Genomic DNA, 23,326 nt, shown 5'->3' on the forward strand with positions numbered 1-23,326 from the left:
ACCCAATCACCATCCTTGAGCTGCTCTGAACACTTCATTTGCTATTTGCTCAAGTAGTCCTGCCACCCACTTCAGTATTCTTATATCTTCCTATTTTGTGTATAAGATAGTCCAATCATTAATCCATCTTGCAATAAAGTTGACAGAGATATAAGGGTGAGTAATTTTGGCATTATCAGATATAACACTATTACCCAGCTTCCATATAGTCGAAAATACCACCGAAAAGCCAATGAACATCAGCTGTTTAGCAATAGTACAATTTTTTTAATCCAAACATTGAGTAGATCATTAGTATTATCAGAAATATCAAACAAGTTAAAAGCACACTTGATAATATTCAAAGCATTTTTGCCATAGAGCATTTGATAAAAAAATGATCAATAGATTCATTAGAGCCACAGAAAGGACAAGCTCTGCTACCATTCCATCCCCTTCTAATCAAATTATCTTTAGTTAAGATGCTATTTCTAAGAACCAACTACATGTAGATTTCAACCCTGAGTGGTATCTTAGTTTTCCACATAAATTTATGAGGGATATTAATGCCCTGTCCAATTTATATGTCTATAATAAGATCTAATAGAGTAAACACCATTTTTAGTCAAAGTCCACTTAAGGACATCTTCGTCATTAGTAAGAACAATGTCAGCACAAACATCCTTGACATGATTCCACAACTCTTGTGATACCCCAAGCAGGGTCCTCGTGAAGTGCATTTGATCAAGACCTCTTTCTAATACAACAACAAACAAATTCTTATCAAAACAAATATTATAGAGCCTGGGGAAATTTTGCTTGAGAGCTTTATCTCCTAGCCACCAGTCTTCCTAGAATCTACATGTTTGCCATTATCAGCTGTGAGAAAATTTTGGTTGTTGAACTTTAGCAAACTTTTGTGTAATTGGGAGTCCCCTTGTCTAGGTTTAATCCCGGTTAGGCAATCGCTCTTTTGGTATTTATTTCTCAGAATCTCTTTCCAAAGACCATTGGAATTGTAAAATTCCCACTAGCATTTATAGGGCAAGGCTTGATTCATGACAGCCCCCAGATCTGTAGTTAGACCATTTAACAAAGTGGTACTTCTTATCCTCTTCTTGCAAGAGTAATACAACTCTACAAAAATCAGATTCTCTTACTAACCCCCATTAATAGTCCATAGAAGGACATCATGAAAAATTTGGGATACCAGAAAGGGAGTAATGGATCAGATGACTCTATTACTAATGGGTAGTCATCTCCCTGCCAGGTACTTCATGTCTTTTCCATTTCATTCTCAGAAGGTTTGCAATGTTTATTTCTAATTATCCTCTCATTTACAGGCACACCTAAATATTTCAGAGGAAGAGAACAAATCGGAAAAGTAAAGATCTCAGCAAATTGGATCCTTCAGCCTTAGCATAACCAAACAGGAAGACCTCAGTTTTATTAATTTATGGATATTAATTTTTAGACCAATCATTTGTCCAAAAAGGCATACAATATATTTTAGATTTTTTTCTCTATCATAATCATCTTGTATTAGAAAATGGTGTCATCAGCATATTGTAGCAGATTCACACCATTTACAATGTTTTTAGACAACACCCCTCTAATCAACCCCATCTCTCTAGCATTGTTCATTAATAAAGCTAAGGCATCAGTAGCCAAATCAAACAACATAGGGGATAATGATACTTCTCCGTCGTATCTACTTTTCCTAACGCTTTTCCTCTTGTTTTGGACTATAATTTGCATGATTTGAATGAAAGTAACCCGGACTGACACTGTTTTCAGTAGAACTACCATGGTGTTCTTTTTGCGCAGAAACAAAAGTTCTCGGAATGGAACGAAACTTTTTGGAGAATTATTTCAGAATAAAAGAAAAATACTGGAGCCAAGAACCACCGGATGGGGGCCCCCTGAGTGAGCACAAACCACCAGGGCGCGCCCCCCTCCTCGCACGCCCAGGTGGGTTGTGCCCACCTGGTGGCCCCGCTGACCCCGACTCCGACTCCTTAAATACCTATTTTGGAGAGAAAAATCAGTGAGGAAGAATTATCTTGTTTCACGATACGGAGCCGCCGTCACCTCCTGTTCTTCATCGAGAGGCCAGATCTGGAGTCCGTTTGGGGCTCCAGAGAGGAGAATCTTCGGTCTTCGTCATCACCAACCCTCCTTTATCTCCAATTTCATGATGCTCTCCACCGGGAGTGAGTAATTCCTTCGTACGCTCGCTGGTCGGTGAGGAGTTGGATAACATTCATCATGTAATCGAGTTAGTTTTGTTAGGGCTTGATCCCCAGTATCCATGATGTTCTGAGATTGATGTTTTTATGACTTTGCTATGCTTAATGCTTGACACTTTGGGCCCGGGTGCCATGAATTCAGATCTGAACCGTTTATGTTTTCACCATTATATCTATGTTCTAGATCCGATCTTGCAAGTCATATTCACCTACTATGTGTTATGATCCGTGTCGTGGACTTAACACGGCAGATGCCCTAGCAAAATGACTTAGGTGTGGAGCCATCACAACTAGGTTAGCTTGAAGGGGTTAAATAGGACAAAGGACACAAAGAGTTTACCCAGGTTCGGCCCCTCTCAACGAGGTAAAAGCCTACTCCTGCTTTAGGTTGTATTGCTTGGGTTTCAATTACCAGGGAGCGAATACGCTTGACCTAGTTCTCGACTTGTTGTTTCTTGAGTTAACCCGCCGCCGGGTCACCCCTTTATATACACAGGTTGTGCCTGGCGGCTTACAGAGTCCCGGCTGGCTCATACACAACGTGTCTGGCTCGGTGACCAACTAAGTTTGCCTTAACATACAAGTTTAAACATATGGTGGTTCATACCCATGGGCCTCAAGTCGCCCCCGGGTCTTGGGCCTTCAGTAAGCTTGCCCTATGGACCACCATCTTCATCATCCTCTTGGGCCTTCTTATCTTAAGCCACCAGTGGCATTACCCGGCCCCTCCTGGGCGGGTCATTCCCAGTAGTTATATCCCCAACATTAGGCCCCAGGTTGATTTGAACTTGTTCACATCAATCTTTAGTGCTTAACTTAGCAAAATCTTCCATCAGCAACCTTTATAATCTTGCTATAACCCGCCATGACGTCAGCTCACAGAATTGTGTTAACCCGCCATGACATCATCTCACATTAACTTTGCACGAGGCCCAGAACATCTCAGCATATCTCTGATTTTAATGGACTTCCCAAAATTCAAGGCGTCCGTGCAGCCATATAATCATTTTTGGCCTCCTCGATTCCCGCGCATGCCTTTTATCCATCTCCCTATAAATAGGGACAGGGGTCCTTTTCATTTCCCCCTTGCCTCCTCGTCTTTGTCTTCTTCCTCGCAACGCCCGCGCGCGCCCGAGCTCCGCCGCCGTCGTCCTTCGTCAACTGCCTCAACTCCGGCCGCTGCATTAACTTGAACGGACCAGAGCACAGCGGCACCTCTCTGCTGTTCATTAGCATCTCCAAGTACTTGTCTTAACTTATATCAGATCTGCGTTTAGGGTTTCTGCGTTCATCGAAGTTCTTTGCTGTTCCTCCGCTTCCTCTCTTAGATTGCATAGCCAGATCTGAACTTGGCGTCCAAGTTGTGCGGCAATCGTTTTAGAATTCATTTTCAATAGCAGAAGATATCTCCTCCGTAATAGATCTCATCTGAGCACACGAGCTCTGCTGCTGCCGCCACCTTAGGTTTAGAATTTATTTTATTTTCTGAATTGCTGTAGATTCAAAATTATAGCACCAATCTGTGGAATCTGTTTGTCATCACTTAGCAAATCCTCACTCATAGATCTGAAAAATAGCAACTGTTCGGGCGGCTTAACTGATAAACCGTAACCCGCCATGTACCATTAGTCCCCTTTTAAGCCGCCAATATATGTTCACAATCGATATGACCCGACACTGTCTTCAGGCTTAATCATGTCAATCTTTGCAACACTTACTTTTTAATCACCGGCCGGCTTACTAGCATAATTTTAAACCGGCAATGTTTTCCTTTGTAGTCAAAATGTCTAAAGCCAAGACCGTCACCTGCTGCAACTGGGTAGTTTCCCGGGTCACCGAGGAAACATTGAATGAATTCGTTCAAACAAGCGTATTAGCCAAAAAAAGATGTCATCCATTGGAGGGTCCCAGGCACAGAAACCCCTCCTGAGCCCAAGGAAGGTGAAGTAATTGTCTTTACAGATCATGTGCTCCGGGGTTTTACCCCTCCCGGCTCAAAATTCTTCCGCGATGTGCTGCACTTTTTCAAGCTCCATCCGCAAGATATTGGGCCCAATTCTGTTTCAAGCATCTGCAACTTTCAAGTGTTCTGCGAGGTGTACCTTCAACAGGAGCCCACTGTAGAACTATTCTGCACAGATGGGCCCAGCCTAGAATTAGGTGGAATTTCGATTCAGAGGCGGAAAGAAACCACCTTCCCAGCCGCCAGATTTCCCAGTCATCCTAAGGACTGGAACCAAACTTGGTTTTACTGCCAAGACACTTCTCCAGAAGGTGAAAATCCTCTGCCGGGTTATCATGACAACCGGCTTAGCAACAGGCACCCTCTTACAGAACGGATTAGCACCGGAGAACGGGCCAAATACATGCCCATCTTTACAAAGATCAGAGAGCCTTAATGGCTAATGGTTTGACTAGAATGGACCTAGTTTGATGCTGGGTCGCCTGGAGAATTTTGCCCTTAAGCCGCCGCTCTAGCTTAATGTATGAATATACTGGTAATGTCAAAGACCCTCAGCGCCACTGCCAGATAGAAATGACTGATGAAGATGTCAATAATATGACCAAGACTCTGCTGAATGAGAGCTTAGAAGATTGCAACAAGGCCGGTTTAAATCCTTTCTGCACCCTTAATCAACCTCCAGCTGTAAGTATCTGAAACAATCTAGGGTTCATTCAGTTATTCATTTAAGACTGCCTTCTTACAGTCACTTTATCTTTCGCAGGCCGACTCTCCTTTCTAGAATAGGAAGTTGCAAGATAAGTCGTCCAAGAAGACCCGGACGAAGAATAAGGCTCAGAAAAAGCCTGCCAAGAAGAAGACCAACCCTTCTGAATCATTTAACTTGGATGATGATGAGTCAGAAGTAGAACTTGACTCCCTTGGCTCATTTTTTGTACATCTTATTGACAATGATTACTATCAGGATGATGCGGAAGGCAGCCACACAGATGGTGAAGAGGTAACTATCCTTTCCTCCGACTCAGAACCTCTGCCAAGACAGAAAGTTCGTCAAGCGAGCCGGAAAGTAAGGTTTTCTCACCCTTTAGCTTACCTGGATCCCAACTTTATTTTGAAGAAGCAGCAGCAAGAAGTTAACCACACAACCCGGAACAGCGATGGTGGGATTCTTTCCTCTGGCTTACCCAACACGCCGGCTCCTCGCAAGCGCTGAGCAGAGGTTTCACAAATTTCCGACTTAGCTTTTCCAAAGGCGGGTCTTATTCGACAACCTCTTAACCCTTCTGATTCAAACTATCAGGGAACCTCTCATTCTTCCTCAGGCGACTCAACTGGGACTCAGGTCCCTCATTTCAAGACTATTCCCGGGTAAGACCAGTTAGCTTTACTTGCTTCAACACTTAATCAATTGTCATATTAATCTCATCATGTGTTTTACTTCCAGTGCTATGGCCAAACCCAGCAAGAAGCTGAAGGTTAATAAACCGGCCGAAGATCCCAAGGTTGCTGACCCGGAAAAGCAGACAATGTCTGAGTCTTTGCATCAAGCTTCGGAAGCAGGCATGGATGATCCCCCACTAGAAGAACAACATGTCACCATGGAGACCTTGAATGTTGACCCGGAGAACGCAAAGCCGCCCAGCCTCGCTCAGCCGGCTCAAGAAACCGTAGACGTCATACTTACTGGGACGACTTACACAGCACCAGGTAACCCCACCGTCTTGTGCAAGCACAATGCCAAAGAGGAATTCTCCGCTGCTGACAAAGGAAAGTGGAAACTGGATCTGGAGGGCTATGCCCAATTCAACGCCCAGGAGCTTCACGCGGGTTATCTTAACCGCCTCCACACCAGCCGTGACTTTGAGGCCGGCTTGGTTAACCTCATGAAGGATCGCTTTGAGGTCAGCAAAAACTTATCTCATATAAATATATAAACCTGTTAGCCGCCAAGTCTACTAGATATGATAAACTTGAATATGCTGTAGACTTTAAATACCCTTGTTGATCTGGATATCCATGTCATAGCATTTTAGAACTGCAGAATCCACATAAGTAGCCCCCAAGGGCCGGCTTAAGCCGCATAGCTAAATCCGGGACTTCAAAATGTTGTTCTTAATTTTACATATGTAGCTCCCAAGGGCCGGCTTAAACTGACAAGTTAAGTCGGAACTTCAAGTAGTAATGCTCAATTTTGCACCTGTAGCCCTCAAGGGCCGGCTTAATTAGCATGGCTAAGCCCGGACTTATCACCATAATTATAATCAAAATCCAAATATCTAGCTCCCATGATCCGGTTTAATCAGCATGGCTAAGCCGGATCATTAAAAATTTGTCTTCAAAAAGAGCAATGTGCATTAGCCCCCAAGTGCCAAGTAAAATACTTGTATTGTGCTTGGGACTTTAAATAGGATCATAATACTTCCTATCTTGCTCATGTTGCGGGCTGAATTAAACATGAAGGAATCCCAAGTCAATGATCTAAGGCAAAACATTGAAAACCAGCAATCCGAGACTTCAAAGGCCAAATCAGAGCTGAAGACTGCCTTACAAAATATTGAGAAGCTGAAAAAGAATTTTAGCGCTGAAAGAACCGGCTGGGAGACCGAGAAACAACTCTATTAAAAAGAGCAGAAGATGCCGAAGCTGCCCTTAAGCCGGTAACTGATGAGTTGTCCGCTTTAAAGTATCAAATCAACAACATGACAGCGGCCATCTTTGGTAAGCAACCTTGTTCTTGAATCTTCATCAATATTGATCAACCATTGAACCGGTTTATAAATATCTTTGGTAATGCATGATCTAGAAGCTCCAAGCTGGGTGATGATATGCGCATACGGCTGAAGGCTGTATATACCCTTGTGGAGCAGCTGTACACTGGCGCTCAACGGGCTATTTCTGCCGCCTTGCACAAGAAGCCACCACCTTCCCTCATCAAGGAAGTGTTGGAGAAGCTGTCTGTGTTGCCACAAAGGGTTGAGGAATTAAAACGATTAGCCGCCAGAGCTGGCGCCATCACCGCCTTGAGCCGGGCAAAGGCGTGGCAAGCTGAACTTGGCCCGAAAGAGAATTGAAGCGAAACAAACAAAATTAAATAAAGTCTGATATATTGAAACCAAATGGACAAAATTTAAACAAGTTCAACCTAAGTTTAAACTAATCCTAACTAGACGGATGATGACCTCATAGGGGTGGCCTCCGAGGCCACCAGCACCTCGGTCGTCGTCCGCGTCGTCGTCGTCTGATGTGGAGCTTGTGGTGGACGACATGAGCTACATGGGTGAGGTCTCTCCTTTTCATATGGGGTCTGCACGTAGCCGTGTGTGATGTCTCACACAATGGAGTGTGTTTTGGGATTCCATTCCGGGTATTCATCGAGGGCAAGATCCTCCTGCGTGACCTCTAGCACATAACTATGATGCTCCTCCTCAGCGATGAGGGCGGCCTCCTCCTCCGCTTGCTCCTCATCCGACATCCGCTCCTCCTTCTCCTAGAGCGACACCTGGTCTGACCGCAGGTGAAACAGCACGATGACAGGGAGTGAAGCCGTGGACGACGAGGCCACCAGAGACCATGCGCGATGGCGCCAATTGGATCCAGAGCTGCCCCTGGGTCTGAAGTTGCGCACCAGCGACCACTTCTTGGTGCGGAACATCTTGCCCATCGCGGCGGCCAAATGAGGGGTGGTGTGCGGTGGTCGGTGGATGTGTGCGAGAGGAGAAGGATTGTGCGGGGCGCACCTTGCGGAGGAGAAGCCCGACCGTCTTTAAAGCCGGAGTGAAAGCGGTGAAGCAATGAATATGGGTCGGCGGGAGGCTGGTCAGACGGAGTGAATGCGGTGAAGCCGGAGCGGACGCGACTGAAGTGAGGGTTTTGTGTGGGTCCATGTTGTCGGAGTCCATCAAGATTCCCCAATTCTCACCCAGTTTGATGCCGGTTTGTGAGATTCAGATGTCTAGATCGATCCGAACAATTTAGCTGACCGTCGTCGGGTGACCAAGACAGTCTGGACATTTGTGGTCGATTTCATGACCCGCTTTGGAGGTGCACTAAGAGTATCTCTAGCAGACCCCGTAAAAAGCCGACCGGCATATGGCGTGTATAGTTCGACGTCGAACTTTTTTGCGGGTCTAAATCGTGCGCGGCAGAGTAGACCCCGTATATGAAATTGTATAATTTGAAAAAAACTTTCGCGGGAGAAATTGCAACCACACTAGTTCATCACATACTACATGATCATACATACTACATTGCACCACTACTACTAGGGGGGTGGGGGATCTCGCGGCGGCGAGGCCGAGGTCGATGTACCAAAATGGACGAGCTCGCGGCCAAGGACGACGCGGTGGAGGAGCTCAGTCCTCCTCGTCGGAGCTGACGAGGTCGATGAACTTCTGCCTCCGCTCCTCGCGGATGCGCCGCCACTCGTCGTCCTTCTCCTTCGTGGCAAGGTTGGCCGCGACCACCTGCTTGAGGATGAGGTCTTCGAGCTTCTCATCGTGGCGCCGGCGCTCCGCCTCCTCGCGCAAGCTCCGTTCGGCAATGGCGGCCGCGACCGCGTCGACATCGGCCACATAATCTTCGTGCCCGACGACGCCTCGATGCTCGATCTCCTCCGGCTCCTGCTTGACGGCGACGAGCTCGATTCTCCCCAGCTCCTGCTTGACGGGGAGAAGCACCGCGCCGGAACGGCCCCTCGCGGCGGAGGAAGAGCCCGCGGCCGAGGAGGGCGACCGGAGGAGCACGTGCCGGCGGTCGTACTCCTCCGTCTCGCGACAGCGGAGCGATGCCAGCGGCTCGAGGCCTTGGTTGGTCCACCTCTTGGCCGCACGCTTCCTCGCACCGTTCGCGCGGACACACCGCTTGCGCTCGGGGTCGCCGAACCCGCCGGATCTGCGGCCGGAGCTCCACATACGGCCCCACATGGCGTCTGGAGGCGGAAGCGGGCTCACCGGCAGCGAGAAATGCGAGGGAGGGAGTGGGAAATTGCGGAGAAACGCGGCGGCGGGGGGATAGGGTTTCGACCCATATCTGCTCGCAAACCCGTAGAAATACTGCTTCGGGGGGGAGGGGGGCAGTTTGCGGGCTGCGGTAATTTTTTTTACGGGCCGGACGAGTATACGGGCACTGTCCTGGCCAGAAAATTGGGCCGAGCACATATACTCGCCGGACTTTTGCGGGTTCGCGAGATGGGTGTGCGAGTTGCTCTAATAGTATAGGCGAGCACAACGGTTGGTACGCCACTCGGGTGCACAAAGCTTGCCTCCCCCCAATAATCGCTGTCGATCGCCAACGCTTTCCTTGTTTGATTATTAGGCAGCGTGATCTGATCTCTTCCTCCTCCTTATCCGGTGGTCCTCCCGTTTCTTCAGACACCCTCCACCTCAGGCCACGGGGCCGCGTCCCCTCGCCGGCCTATAAATACCGGCGAAGGGGAGCCAAACAAGATCACCACCACAACACCATCATCGCATCCCATTAGCATTCTACCATTTTCCTCGGAGAGAAGTAGCCAGAAACAGCAGCGCCATGGCCGGCATCATGCACAAGATCGAGGAGAAGCTCCACATGGGCGGCGGCAGCGACGAGCACAAGAAGGACGAGGAGCACAAGAAGGCGGAGGAGCACAAGAAGAAGGACGGGGAGCACAAGAAGGACGGCGAGCACAAGGAGGGCATGATGGAGAAGATCAAGGACAAGATCAGCGGCGACGGCCACGGCGACGGCAAGAAGGACGGCGACCACAAGGAGAAGAAGGACAAGAAGAAGAAGAAGGACAAGAAGCACGGCGAGGGCCACAAGGACGACGACGGCCACGGCAGCAGCAGCAGCGACAGCGACAGCGACTGAGCCAGCTCCGGCCGCGCTCCGGCAGCAGCGTGCAGGTACGAATGGTGGTCGCCGCCTCCATGTGTTCCGTTGTGTTTGCGCTCTCATGTTCTTGTTGGATCTGATCTAATTAATTAAGAAGGTAATCAGTTGCTAATATTTTTATTTGGATCTGTTCTTGCAGTGTAGGCGAGATCGATGAACGCTTGGGAGAAGTGTGGCATACATATATGTTGCAGGGTTTGGAGCGTGTGGTAGCATATGTATGTAATGCGTGACATGTCTCATGGATCTTGTGATGTATAATAATTAGCCGGCTGCACTGCACTGCACGGTGCTTGTAATAATAACGTTAATGAATCATGTTGGTATTGATGCATCTCCATTGGTAATTTCGTACCATCATACATATTGTCCAAGCTTTTCGTGGGTGTGGTGTCTCTGTTCATCTTTGGAAGCAGTTTTTGTTTTTGTTTTTGACAAACTAGATGCGGTTAGAAACATGTTGACTGATTATTGGTGTTTTGTTTTCCTCCTCTTTTTCAGTTTCAGAACTTGTGTGGTGCTCGGTTTGCTTTCAGAGTTTTGCTTGTTTGCAACTTTCCTCTGCTTTTCATTTTAGAGTTTTGCTTGTGTGCAACTTTCCTCTGTTTTTCTTTTTAGAGTTTTGCTTGTTTGCAGCTTTCCACTGTTTTTCATTTTCGGATCTGTGCCCGGTATTAATTCCAGGAATTCAAAAATCGAAGTTGGAGTAGTATATTTACTTATATAATACTATATCGCATCGCATTTGGGATCATCACCCATGTTATCATCAAAAAGATGATTCAGCACCCATGCTAGATAAGCTATACTAGTTAAATTTAGCCCCGTGTCATTGCGGGCTAATAAGGTGCTAGCTGAAGGTGCCAGGTATCGCTGCTGCTCTCCGAAACTAAATATTCATGATACTGGATCTCTCTCGCGCAGCACGTCATCCTCTCCTAACTGAACTGCTTCCATCATATAGTCTTGAACTGTTTTACGCATAAGAAAATGGTTAATTCCCGAGGCCTCTCAATTCTAGATAGTGCAATGCATTGAGCAGCAGATGAGAAGACGATAGAAAATGAGAGAGTATCCCATTTGATTCGGAGCTAACTAGTCCATTTGAGGTAGATCGAGGAGAGGGAGAGGATATTGTATATATACACACACACACGGGAAGATGACTGGTGTAGAATTGAACGTGGTGGGTGGAATTCTGATCTCACACCTACTACCTCTATTCCAAAATATAAGACGTTTAGCCTACCAAAACGTCTTATATTTTGGAATGGAGGTAGTATCATAGCTGCATAACCCATGTGAGTTTTCAAAAGGCAACGACTCAAGAGAAATGGAAGATAGCCACGGTTGGGACCAGAGATGTCACGTGATTTGACGACCTCGGTTTTTCTAAAACATGTACGTAGTCACGGGAAGAGATAGGAAATATGAGATGATGGCTCTTTTTGAAGAACCTCTCAGACTTAGTACCACACTAGATGGAATATGATATACAACTAAATCTGAATCGTCGATTGATGGAGGGTTAGGCTCTCTCTTGCTGAAAAACAATTTTGGGGTTATTTAGTGCTTACTATGCGTGCCACGTGGTAATCGGGGCTAATTTTCGTCTAATCAAAATCATGTATGTGAAACAGAGTTTTTAACTATAGCGTATAATTTCAAAAGTTAGCATCGACATTTCCCATAGTGGCAAAATACATGATCGATAGTCATAGAAGATCGAATGGCTTCGTTTCAGGTGATCACCTCCACTCCACTTCCCCATCTCACTTGCATGCTGCTTGATTCCCATCCGCGTAACTCGTGCATTACACAACCGTTAGTGCTCTCTTTAGGATGGTGTATTTCTAGTATGTTTATTCATCTCGAATAACATTCACCACTGTAGAGAGGGCCATCAACATCTGAAGTGTTGTTGTTTATTGTCATTGATCCAACCAAAAAGGACGCGACATTATTGTTCATGGTTATGCAGGGAAATAATTTGGATTTGGGCATTGGGGAGGGGTGGAAAAAATACATTTCACTTGTCACACCATGTTCAGAATTGGCACCCATGTTTTTTACATATCTTCACATCCTATAACCGAACCAAAATCTCCATCGCCTCCTTCTTCAAGTCAATGATTCATATTTGTCAAATTGAGTGGACACGACAAATCTTACAACATATAAGCAGTTTGTCTCAAGCGTCAAATGTATATGGATATCCAAACCAATAAGAAGACTCATGACACACGCTTGAATTTCATCCTCCTGAACCGACCCATGGCTAGGCAAGAACTCCCAAGTCAGTAGTGATAATGATATATCTAGAACCCCGAGCCACCAAAGCAATGGAACCGGAATAAAGGCAACCAACATCCACTTTAATTTTAGCCCATCTCAATGAAGGGGGGGGGGGGGGGGGGGGAGCAAACTTGATCACACTTCGTTCAGGGCAATACATAACATGTCTATCCAAGGGGCCTCATTTTTTGGAGGGTGGGGGAGGGTATGAGGCTAATAATAGAGAAAATGAGCAAAAAAACACCACACATAAGATAGAACAATCACAATATATAAAGTTTAAGCATAGCATGCAGTGATACTATTGCGGCAACAATATATCTTTGGCAATACAAAATGAGTTTCATTGCACCTGGCTCAATTTTTTCTCAAGTTGTTGTGCTAGTTGTATGATCTAATCTTGATTTGGCGAATATGCGACGATGTGAAAATGCTATACAAATCTTGGTTCCATAACCCTCATGAGAATCTCAAGATAGATATATTAGACAACTCGATTTAACATAGGAAAACTTCAGACGACTTTGTATTGCACCACATTGTTCTTCTCCCAACGAGCATAGCTCAAAGAAAACTGCTACATTTCGACATACATAAGGACAGAGTTAGTTCCCAAGGCTTCTCATTTCTAGTTAGTGCAATACAATTGAGAATAAGATGAGTGGATGGTATAGGAAGAGAGATCAATTCATTCAAAGTTAGCTAGTCATGTACTTGAAGTAGACCAAGGAGAAGGGGATGATATTATATATCCATGAGGTGAGGCTGCTTTTCCAAAAATAAATATGTAGTGTAGAATTGAATGTGGTGGGGTGAGATTATGATCTGATACCTATGAAAGTTGCGGGGAGTACTGGGAAGGCCACATGTTGATTCAGTGATACCTACCAATGGGACGTGAAATGACATATTACTTGATGCCTTCCATTTCTTTTGAAAGATGTACATAGCCATAGATAGAGATGGAAAAGATGACCTATCAAGTCTTTAGGACCCTCAGCCTTACCACACTCGCTCGTATGTCGCTAGTACTCCTACAAGAATCGTGCATTTCTAGTGTGTTGGATTGTTCCATACAACACTTCTACAGTACTAAATAAAGGTCTAAGAGCATTTCTAACCGATCTCCTAAAAGGCCATAAGGGAGTAAAATTTTCAGTTTACTCCCTTATGGCGGACCTAGCCAATCCCCTAAAACAGTTAATGGAGTAATTTTTTTACTCCAACTCCATATTTCCCCAAAAAATTCTCTAAATGTAGTCCAATTTTGCTCGGCCGAGTAAAACTGAGTCTCTCCCTCCCGCGCCGCACCGCCTCCCGCCCCCGCCGCCACCAGTTATGACCTCCGAGCCGGCCAGAATGGATAGCCAACACCCCCCGCTCACCCCTCCGGCCGCCAGCGCCGCGAATCGCCGCCAGAATCCACCCACGCGCCGCCGGCGGTGGCGAAAAAAAGCTTGGGGATGATAAAGAACCACAACGCCCAAGCACCGGATCCAACCGCGCCAATGGTGTCCGGCGGGGCCATTGTGGCTCCGGCAACGGCAGGCCGCCTTCCTGCCGCACCTACCGGAGGCAAACGGTCTCGAAAGCCGATGGCAGCGGCGCTCGCCGCGGCAGCCACCAAGAAGAAGACGAAGAAGACCGCATTGTCGGCTCGTGCAAGGCCTACGCCTCGTGCAGCAACTCCGGCTGTCCCTACGAAGACTACTCCGGCGCGAGCGGCGGCCGCGGCCGACAACAAAAAACGCGGCCGCCAAGTGCTCGATGAAATGCCAACAAGGTAAAAAAAACCGTGTCCCATTGGAATTCGATAGTGATTGTTCGTGATTGGTAGTGAGGGTTTATAGTGCTTGCTTTGACATTGTAGAGCGGAGATGACCACAGCTGAATTCCTCGCGTCGTTGGAGTCCTTGGGCACCGTTGGCGTTGATGATCTCAACTATGGTGACTTGTTTTTCGATCATGGGTCCACCCAAGACATGGAGGAGGCCGAGGAGGAGGTGGTGGAGGTGACCGAATCAAGCATCAAGGCCGCAAGGACCCGCACCCAAAACTACAACCAAAAGGAGGACCTTGCACTTTGTGATGCTTGGTGTGCCATCTCCATGGATGCAACGATCAGGACGGATCAAACCAAGACCATGTTTTGGGAGAGGATCACCGACTTCTACAACTCCTCCGTCGACGTGCGATCAAGCCGTGCACAAGGTTTGCTTGGGCATAGTTGGAGCACCATCCATAATCAATGCAACTGATGGTTCAGTTGCATCGACCAAGTGAACCATGCTCCACTGAGTGGTGTGCAAGTGGTGGAGTATGGCCCCTACATCCAAGAGCTATTCAAGCATCAAAAGACCATGTTCGACCACAAGCCCTTCACTTTGCATCATTGCTATAAAGAGCTATGCAAGAATGAGAAGTGGATCCAAAGAATTGCGGAGACCACTCCGAAGAGGTCAAGGTTGAGCATATCCATCGAGGACGATGATGAGGTTGATGAAGATGCCAACAATAGACCGGAAGGAAACAAGATTGCAAAAGAAAGAAAGAAGCGGAATGCATTCGGTGGCACGTACAAGGATGAACTTGTGGCAATGATTGAGACGAAGAAGGTGTTGGCGGCCGAACACAAAGAAGACAAGGTGGCAAGGCGGAATGAGCTCAAAGCCTTCGAGGATGAGAAGTGGAAGACCAAGATGGCGGCCGAAGAGAGAAAGTTGAAGCCTGAGGAGCATAGGCTTGCACTAGATGAGGAGAGGATTAGTGATGCGAAGAAGGCCGAAGAGCGTGCTATCATGTTAATGAATCCAGCACAATGGATGAAACTGAAAGAAAGTACTGGGGGCTCACTCGTGGAGAAATCTTGACCTCTCTTTGGAATGTTGGTGGTGGCTGAGGGGGTGGTGGTGATGGTGGTGGTGATGGTGATGGTGGCCGAGAGGGTGGTGGTGAGGGTGATGGTGGCCAACGGGGTGGCAAAGTTGATTTCTTGCGGATGACCTCATTTGAGTGGTGGTGGCCGAGAGGGTGGTGGTGCATGCCAAAGCTTGGCTCGATCCACAACATATGCATGCTGTGTTTGTGGTGATTTTGAATCAAACATTGTGTTTGAAGTGATGTCTTTTGGGTGAACTTTGCATGTTTAAATTTGACAAACGCGGTGATGAAACTTTATGTTATGACAATTATTGCTATCAATGCTTTAATTTGAATGATTTTAAGATATGTATTGTGTAGTGTTTGAAGTTGGTGTGGCTAGGACACAAAATCGAGACAATTTTATGTTTACTCCACTAACTTTTAGGGGATCGGCTAGGTGCGGCCACCATTAGTGGAGTAAAATTTTACTCCACTAACTTTACTCCACCGTTTACTCCCTTAAGTTCTAGGGGATCGGTTAGAAATGCCCTAAGACATCATAGCATCATACCATCATACCATCATTAGCTGAAGTGGTATCACTCATTGTCAAATGATTCAATAGAAAGAGATGAGGCCAAGAATGACATGTAAAAAACCACCATAGTTCGTAGCTTGGCAATATCCATTGCTATTCCATTGCCGACAAAACAGGTACAGATAATAGTAACATGCACATTTAAATAAGGTGCACAACGCAGTTAAATAAGGTGCACAACGCCGACATTGGTGCCTGTGATGAGCAGGTCATCGACGTACACAACCACGAGCAGAAAATTGGTGTCGTCACCGGGCCAAGATCACAGAGCGAGGAGTCGAGCTTGGCCAACCACGCATGCAGCACCTGTCGTAGACCATACAGGGCCTTCTTGAGCTTCAAGACAGTGTGGGTTGCTAGTATCAACGAAGCCGGGCGGCTGCGTTGAGAAACACGAACTTGACGTCCAAATGGCGCACGTGCTAGCCGGCGTGCGCAGCGAGAGCGATCAGGATGCACACCGTCTCCATGCGTGCCACCGAAGCGAAGACCTGGTCAAACTCCAGCCCCTAGGGCATACCCCTTGATGATGAGCCTCGCCTTGTGCTTTACGTTGTTGCCGTTGGGTCCTTCAGCTTGAAGAACCACTCCAGCCCAATCTTGTGGTGATTGGCAGGGAGTGTGGCGAGCTCCCACGTAATATTGTCGGTGAACACCAGCATTTCCTCCTGCATCGGGCTCATCCACTCAGGTGTGGCCAGGGCCTCTTTGACGATTGCTAGTTCTTTGGCAGACACGAGTCACATCGTCTCGAGCTCGTCATCGTAGTCCTTTGGTTATGGCACCCCATTGGCGTTTGCCCACCAATAAGCACCGGTTTGGGTGTGTCATACATGTTGCCGAGGCGCCGGTAGCGCCACACCCTTTCACCGTTGTTCGCGGCGTCAAGGGCGCTGTCAGGCCAATTCCCGCGTACGATCCTAATCGGACGTCCGTTTTGTTCGGATTTCGTTCATTTGGGGATGAGAATAGGGTCATGTCCGTCTGGATTTGGGTTTGCCTCGGCCGGGCGCCCAACGTGCGGCCGCATCTTATCCTCGTGTATGCAAACGTGAGAACCAAGGATGTTGGCCGTAGGCGGGTTTGCACTAGTTCACGCTGGCCGGCAACACAGCCTGCGGCCTACAGTCTCATGCCGGCAACAAAGCCAGCGGCCGCCACAGGAGCTAGCCTTCAAAAAGGACATGTTTCACGCCGGCAACAAAGCTAGCGGCCGGCACAGGAGCCAGCGCTCAAAATGAATAGGTTTTTGACGCCAGCAACAAAGCCAGCGGCCGGCACACTAGCCAGCCTTCAAAATGAACGGACGTCGGTCACGGCCCGAGGCCTCACCTAGTTCAGGCCGTCGCGGGCGAAAATCTCCTTCTGCCGATTCACGAACCAAGTCTTCCTCTCCAGCGACATGTTGGTCTTGTCCACGCTCATGAAGGCGAGTGCCACCTCTTTAGCTTTTGTGTCCACCATGGTGGCCTCGATCTCAAGCTTCTTGAGTTGAGCGGCCTCCTCAATGTCAAGCTTCCTCCTCTTCGTTGCCTCCTCCATGTCAAGCTTCCTCCTCTCTGCGGCATCCTCCATGGCAAACTTCTTCGTTTGGAGCTCTAGATATATCTTCATTTGCTCCTTCTTTCCTTCGCTCCTCCTCTCATCCTTCACTTCCTTTTGGCTCATCATGTTCTCCAAAGTGCCTTGCAAGGCAATTAATGGAAGATGCATCACGCCTCTCATCGGTCTTCGAGCTTGTATTGCCCCTCGGCCTCTTGAGCAAGTCTCCCTCATCAGCCACAACCTTCTTCCCTCCTTTCTTCTTACGAGCGGCATATTGGTCTTTGAACTTGGCACAATCTTTGATGAGCGCCCAACAATGCGTGAGAGTGAACGGTTTGTTCTTGTGTCGGACCTTGAATGCTTCAAATTGAAATGCCTACACAATCATTGATGACGATGCTAATGTAATAGCGAAGGACACAACATGTCTGAAAATGAAAAGCATGCCAACATGAATGGACACAAAATGAAAAGGCAAGAGGTTCATACCAAGTCATCAATGCCAAGGCCACTCACGGGACGGGCTTTGACGCTCTCAAGTGCGGCAATACTTGTTGCACTCTTGTTGAATGAACCCCCATCTTATTTGGATTGAGTTGATGCTGCGAGTGCTCTCAAATTGATAGGGGGCAAACTTCCTTCGCTCATGGGAGGTTTTGTGAACCCTCCCCCAAAAGATGGCACCTTTTTGCTTGGCACCTCTTATCGGATCTTCCCCTATCTCAATCCAAATCTCGCAAATCAATTTGTCCTCTTTTTAGGTGTATGACCCCGTGCGAATACTTTGCTTCCTCTTTTGTGCCCTCGGTCGGGGTGAGCTCATCGATAAACACCAATGGCTCTTGCAAAATGCCGAACTCTTCCTCCTCATCTTCACAATTCAAGTCATCATCTTCATGCCATGAGTTGCCATGGTCGTCTTCCTCTCCATCATGGCCGGCGAAATCAGTGTCCTCATAGTGGTCGCGGCCGTCTTGGCTCTGGGTCTCGTCGGGGTCGAAAGGCTGGCCTTGGCCGAGGTGCTGGAAGGCCTCCCCACGGCCCTCGAAGATGACGCTCTCCATGAACGCCGAACAATCCGAATCGTCGGCTGTGGGCGTCGACTGTGCCATTCCATCGAACAGCTTACGGGCGCCGGCGAAGCTTGCCGTCGGAAACGGCCTGGACTGCTTCCTTTGCGTCCCGTCGGACGTGTGGCCAGCGCCACTCTATCCCGGCGGACCGGGTCTGGTGGACGAGCTCGGCGACCTGTACTGAGGAGGACGACCGACCGACGATCCCGTGCTCGCCGCGGCCATGCCAGCGACCGAGAGGATGGCCGGCGGTGGTCATGCCAACCCGAGCATGAGAACGGCATGCGCCTTGGCCGCGATGGATTCCTTCTCGTCGACGTCGGCAAGATGCCGCGCTTGACGCCGGGCGTCGGCCTCGACGGCGTAGGCCACAGCCGCCTTCATGTCCCTCGCCTTTGCCCGCCGGCCCCTTCTCTTTGCCGCTTCTAAGTCGAGGAAGGCGATCTCCTCTGGCGTGCACTCGGATCGAGGCTTCCTGGGGCCCTTGGGACCTTTCTTCTTCGCCGCGGGGCGCTCGGCCGTGGCCGCATCGTCGGGGTTTGTCGGGTCGCCGTCCATGGAGGAGGGAGAGAAGGGGCGCATGGGAAGGTTTGGACGAAATGGAGGAAAAGTGGGATGGGTGTGTCCCCGACAGGCGGGCTTGGGGTCGTGTGTTGGAGTTGCCCTCATGAGACGGAAGTGAGCACCACTCCGGCGCGGGCTTCACCGTGGTGCCGGCCGACGTTGTCGGCTCGTGTGTTGCTGCTATCGTGGATGGAGTGCGTTCGGTGCCGGGAGTCCCATCGTCAGTTATGGTGGCGCATCTCTCATTGGTGCATACCACGAAGAAATTGGACCAGGGTGGCGCATCTCCTTGAACCGGCGTTCCGTCCAGCGACCATACCCACGCACTGCGCTCTTCAAACACAAATAGGGTGCGGCTAGATGTAAGTCGGCTGAAAAGATTATTTGAGCCAGTCGATTCCTATCAGCCGTCAGATACTATACAAAACAAACGGTGAAGATTGCACCTTCAACATTCCGCCGCTTTCTTCTTCAACATCGAAGCGCCCCGCCGCCGCCGACCTAGCCGCCTGCTTCCGCCGCCCGCGACCGCCTCGCCACACCGCCCTCCCCTGAACCGCCCCCACCACCGATCTTGCCGCCACCCACGACCATCCCCTCTAAGCCTGACGACCACCCAAAAAACTCCGGCGAAGCAGCACCCCACACGCCACCCTAAGATAGATAGTGGGGGCGGTTCTCCAGTGAACATGCACCCACCACCCTAAGATAGATAGTGGGGTGTTCTTCCCGGTGCCGGCGGTCTCTTTCTTCATCTCTGGCGCTTCCTTCTTCATTCTCAAAATTGACTGACCCAAATCAAAAAACGTCGACTGACATTTAGCTATTGTGATAACGTTAATCATGTTGGTATTGATTTATTTCCGTTGGTAATTTGGTATCACCATATCTTTCCTAGTTTTTGTGTATGTGGTGTCTCTCTTCATCTTTGGATCCCTCGGCCAGAGCGTGATTAACGGCTGGGATTGTTTAAGAATGGTTATTGTTATTTTGTTTCCCTCTTTCAGCTTCAGAAGCTGTGCGGAGCTTGATTTTATTTCACATTTTTATTTGTTGCAACCTTCCTCCGTTTTTCGTTTTCCGATTTGTGCCCTGTATTAACTTTAGGAAAGCAAAAACCAAAGTTGTTCCTCACAAGAGCCAATCACCACATTGGTCTTCCTATCTATTTACTGAAGACATATCACAACACACTTAGGAATTCTTACCCACGTTATCATCAAAAAGACGATTGGGCACCCATACACTAGATAAGTTGTACATACTAAATTTAGCTGCTTGTTGTTGAGATGCACGAGGTGCCATGTACGCCAATGCAGGATATTTCATGTATCTCGAGAGTTCTCCGAAACCTTCTACCTCTAAATATTCATGATAGTTGACTTGGAGATCTCTGTACCGCAGCACATCATCCTCTTATAGCTGAGCATCTTCCAGCATGTAGTCTTAAACTGTTTTATGCATAAGAAAAGGGTTAATTCCCGAGGCCTCTCATTTCTTGATATTCTAATGCATTGAGCACTACATAAGAATATGACAGAAAATGAGAGAGTATCCCATGCGATTCAAAGCTAGCTAGTCCAGTAGTTGATGCAGATCGAGGAGAGGGAGAGGACATTATATATATACACACACACACACACAAGAGGACAGGGGGGTTTTGTGAAGATATCTAGTGTAGAGTTAAACGTGGTGGGTGGAATTCTGACCTCATATCTATCATAACTGCATAACCCATGTGAGTTTTCAAAAGGCTACGGATCAAGATAAATGAAAGATAGAAGCAGTTGGGACCGGAGATGTCATGTAATTTGACGACCTCGGTTTTCTGAAATATGGAAGTAGTCACAGGAAGAGATAAGAAAGATGAGATGAATACTCTTTTTAGAAAATCTCTCAGACTTAGTACCACACTAGATGAAATAGGATGTACAATTAAATCTGAATCATCGATTGATGGAGGGTTAGTCCCTCTTTTGCCTAAAATAATTTTAGGGTTGTTAGTGCTTAATATAGTTGCCACATGGTGATCGGGGCTGATTTTCATCTAATCAAAATCATGTAGGTGAAACAGAGTTTTTAACTATGGTGTATAATTTCAAAAGTTAGTGTAGACATTTCCGTAGTGGCAATATACAAGATCGATAGTCATAGAAGATCGAATGACTTCACCGCAGGACATCATCTCCACTCAACTTCCCCATCTCACTCGCATGCCGCTCCGTTCCCATCTGCGTCCTTGCTGCCACATTGACGCCTTTGCAACTCATGCATTACAGAACCGCTAGTGCTTTCTTTAGGATCGTGTATTTCTAGTGTGTTGATTCATCTCGAACAACATTTCATCACTTTAGAGAGGGCCATCAACATCTGAAGTGCCATCGTTTACTGTCACTTATACAACTGAAAAAGGATGTGATATTATTGTTCATGGTTAGGCAGGGGCAGAATTAGGGTATGGGCATGAGGGATGCGGAAAAAACGATCACACATAAGACATAACATGTCATACCACATTTAGAAATGTTAGGAGAAATCGTGTTTTGAGCACCAACACACAGGACGGCTCTAAACCGCTCAAAACACCATTGCTCCTAATATTTTTACAAAAGGGAACAGTGGCATGGGCAACCATATTGGTTTCCCGACTAATCTTACAAATCGTCACATCCCGTAATCGAACCAAAATTTCCTTCGCCTCCTTCTTCAAGTCAATGATTGCATATTTCTCAAACTGAGCGGTCACGAGATATCTCGGAACATGTAAGCAGTTTGTCTCAAGCGTCAAATGCATACGATTATCCAAACCAATAAGAAGACCCATGACACACGCTTGAAGTTCATCCTCCTCAACTGACCCATGGCTAGGCAAGAACTCCCAAGCCGAGGTGATAATCATATATCTAGAACCCCGAGCCACCACACGAATGGAACTGGAATAAAAGCAACCAACATCCACTTTAATTTTAGCCCATCTCATTGGAGGAGGGGGGGGGGGATACCTGATCACACTTCGTAGCGGGCAATACATAACATGTATATCCAAGAGGCATAATGTTTTGGAGGGTTAGAAGGGTAATGAGGCCAATAATAGATGAAAAATGAGAAGAAGAAAAAACACAACACATAAGATAGAACAATCACAATATATTAGGTTTTAGCATAGCATGAGGTGATACCATTGTGGCAACAATATATCCATGGGAATACAAAATTAGTTTCACTGCACCTGGCTCAGTTTTGTTTCATGTACAAATTGTTGTGCTAGTCGTGTGATCTAATCTCGATCCGGCGAAAATGCTGGACAAATCTTGGTTCCCTAATCCCCCATCAGAATCTCAACATAGATATATTAGAAGACTCTACTTAAACGTAAGAAAGCTTAAATGACTTAGAATTAGAAAAAATATTTTGATTAGATCATATTTACCTCCATGACCGTCAAGCTCATCAACCAATTTGACAATTCACTCTTTCCTACCCTCCTAGTTCTACAAGGGGTGAACCATTTCGTATCTAAGACCAGTGAGCGAGCATCATCTGCATAGTATATTTTGGTATGACTAATTAGCCAAATATACAAGGTTTTTTTGGGTCCATGCCGCTACCGAACCGGGTATTCGAGGCCCGTCACTTAAACTTCGTGAATTCGGTCCTTGCCACTATCGCTTGCAAGGAAACTATAATTGCATGCCCCTGCGCCGTCTCCACCAGTTGTCATCTCATTTGCGTCGTTTCCTTCCATATGGGACCTACCACTCGCCACATCAACTGCAACGACGAGGAGACCCGGTTGACCTGTCCGGCCGATGTGGTGCCCACCAATATTGACGAGGAGACTCGGTTGACCGTTCCTGACTATGTGGGGGGCCAGCATTCACGGGACAAACCATCCATAATTTTCATTTTACCCGATTTACACGCCTCGCCCGCTCATGCATTATATTCCGATGACGTGTCGCTCTACCTACCTCTGCCGCCTATGATTATTGGCTGCCCGGCGTGCGCCAGAGACACCTTCATCGCACCCACTCCTCGCGCCTCTCTCGCCGCACGCCCTTCCCGCCACTTGCACTCGCCCTCGCAACACCTACCTGCCATGCCCGGCCACCGCAACACGCAAAACGAGCGCCGAGCCGCGCCAGTGCCATTTCCCCTTGTGTTCGGTTTCTCGCCAGAGTGCATCCCCTCGGCTCATCAGGATCTTGGCGGGAACACAATGGAGAGCAAGATGACCTCATGGAGAACATTGTCGTGCTGGAGCGCGAACGCAATGGAGAGCATGACGACCTCATGGAGCCTCCACACCAAAGGATGCTTGGAACAG

The 23,326-nt window shown here is 47.7% G+C and overlaps 1 protein-coding gene and 1 pseudogene across 1 annotated transcript; both read left to right on the top strand.

The window, feature by feature from the left end:
- The first annotated feature begins 9,521 nt into the window (after positions 1–9,521).
- Positions 9,522–10,396, top strand: LOC109766765 (protein SRC1). The gene is made up of 2 exons (XM_020325548.4): positions 9,522–10,073; positions 10,202–10,396. The coding sequence occupies exon 1, from the start codon at positions 9,718–9,720 to the stop codon at positions 10,036–10,038; it is 321 nt and encodes a 106-aa protein (XP_020181137.1). The 5' UTR covers positions 9,522–9,717; the 3' UTR covers positions 10,039–10,073; positions 10,202–10,396.
- Positions 10,397–13,952: 3,556 nt separating this feature from the next.
- On the top strand, positions 13,953–16,205 carry LOC141021584 (uncharacterized; annotated as a pseudogene).
- The last annotated feature ends 7,121 nt before the right edge of the window (positions 16,206–23,326 follow it).

The sequence above is a fragment of the Aegilops tauschii genome, chromosome 4 (assembly GCF_002575655.3).
Source record: "Aegilops tauschii subsp. strangulata cultivar AL8/78 chromosome 4, Aet v6.0, whole genome shotgun sequence".
NCBI classification, from domain to species: Eukaryota; Viridiplantae; Streptophyta; class Magnoliopsida; order Poales; family Poaceae; genus Aegilops; species Aegilops tauschii.

What these genes read in the sequence shown, in the direction of transcription:
- LOC109766765 (XM_020325548.4), top strand. Translation starts at nt 9,718, where the DNA reads ATGGCCGGCATCATGCACAAGATCGAGGAGAAGCTCCACATGGGCGGC.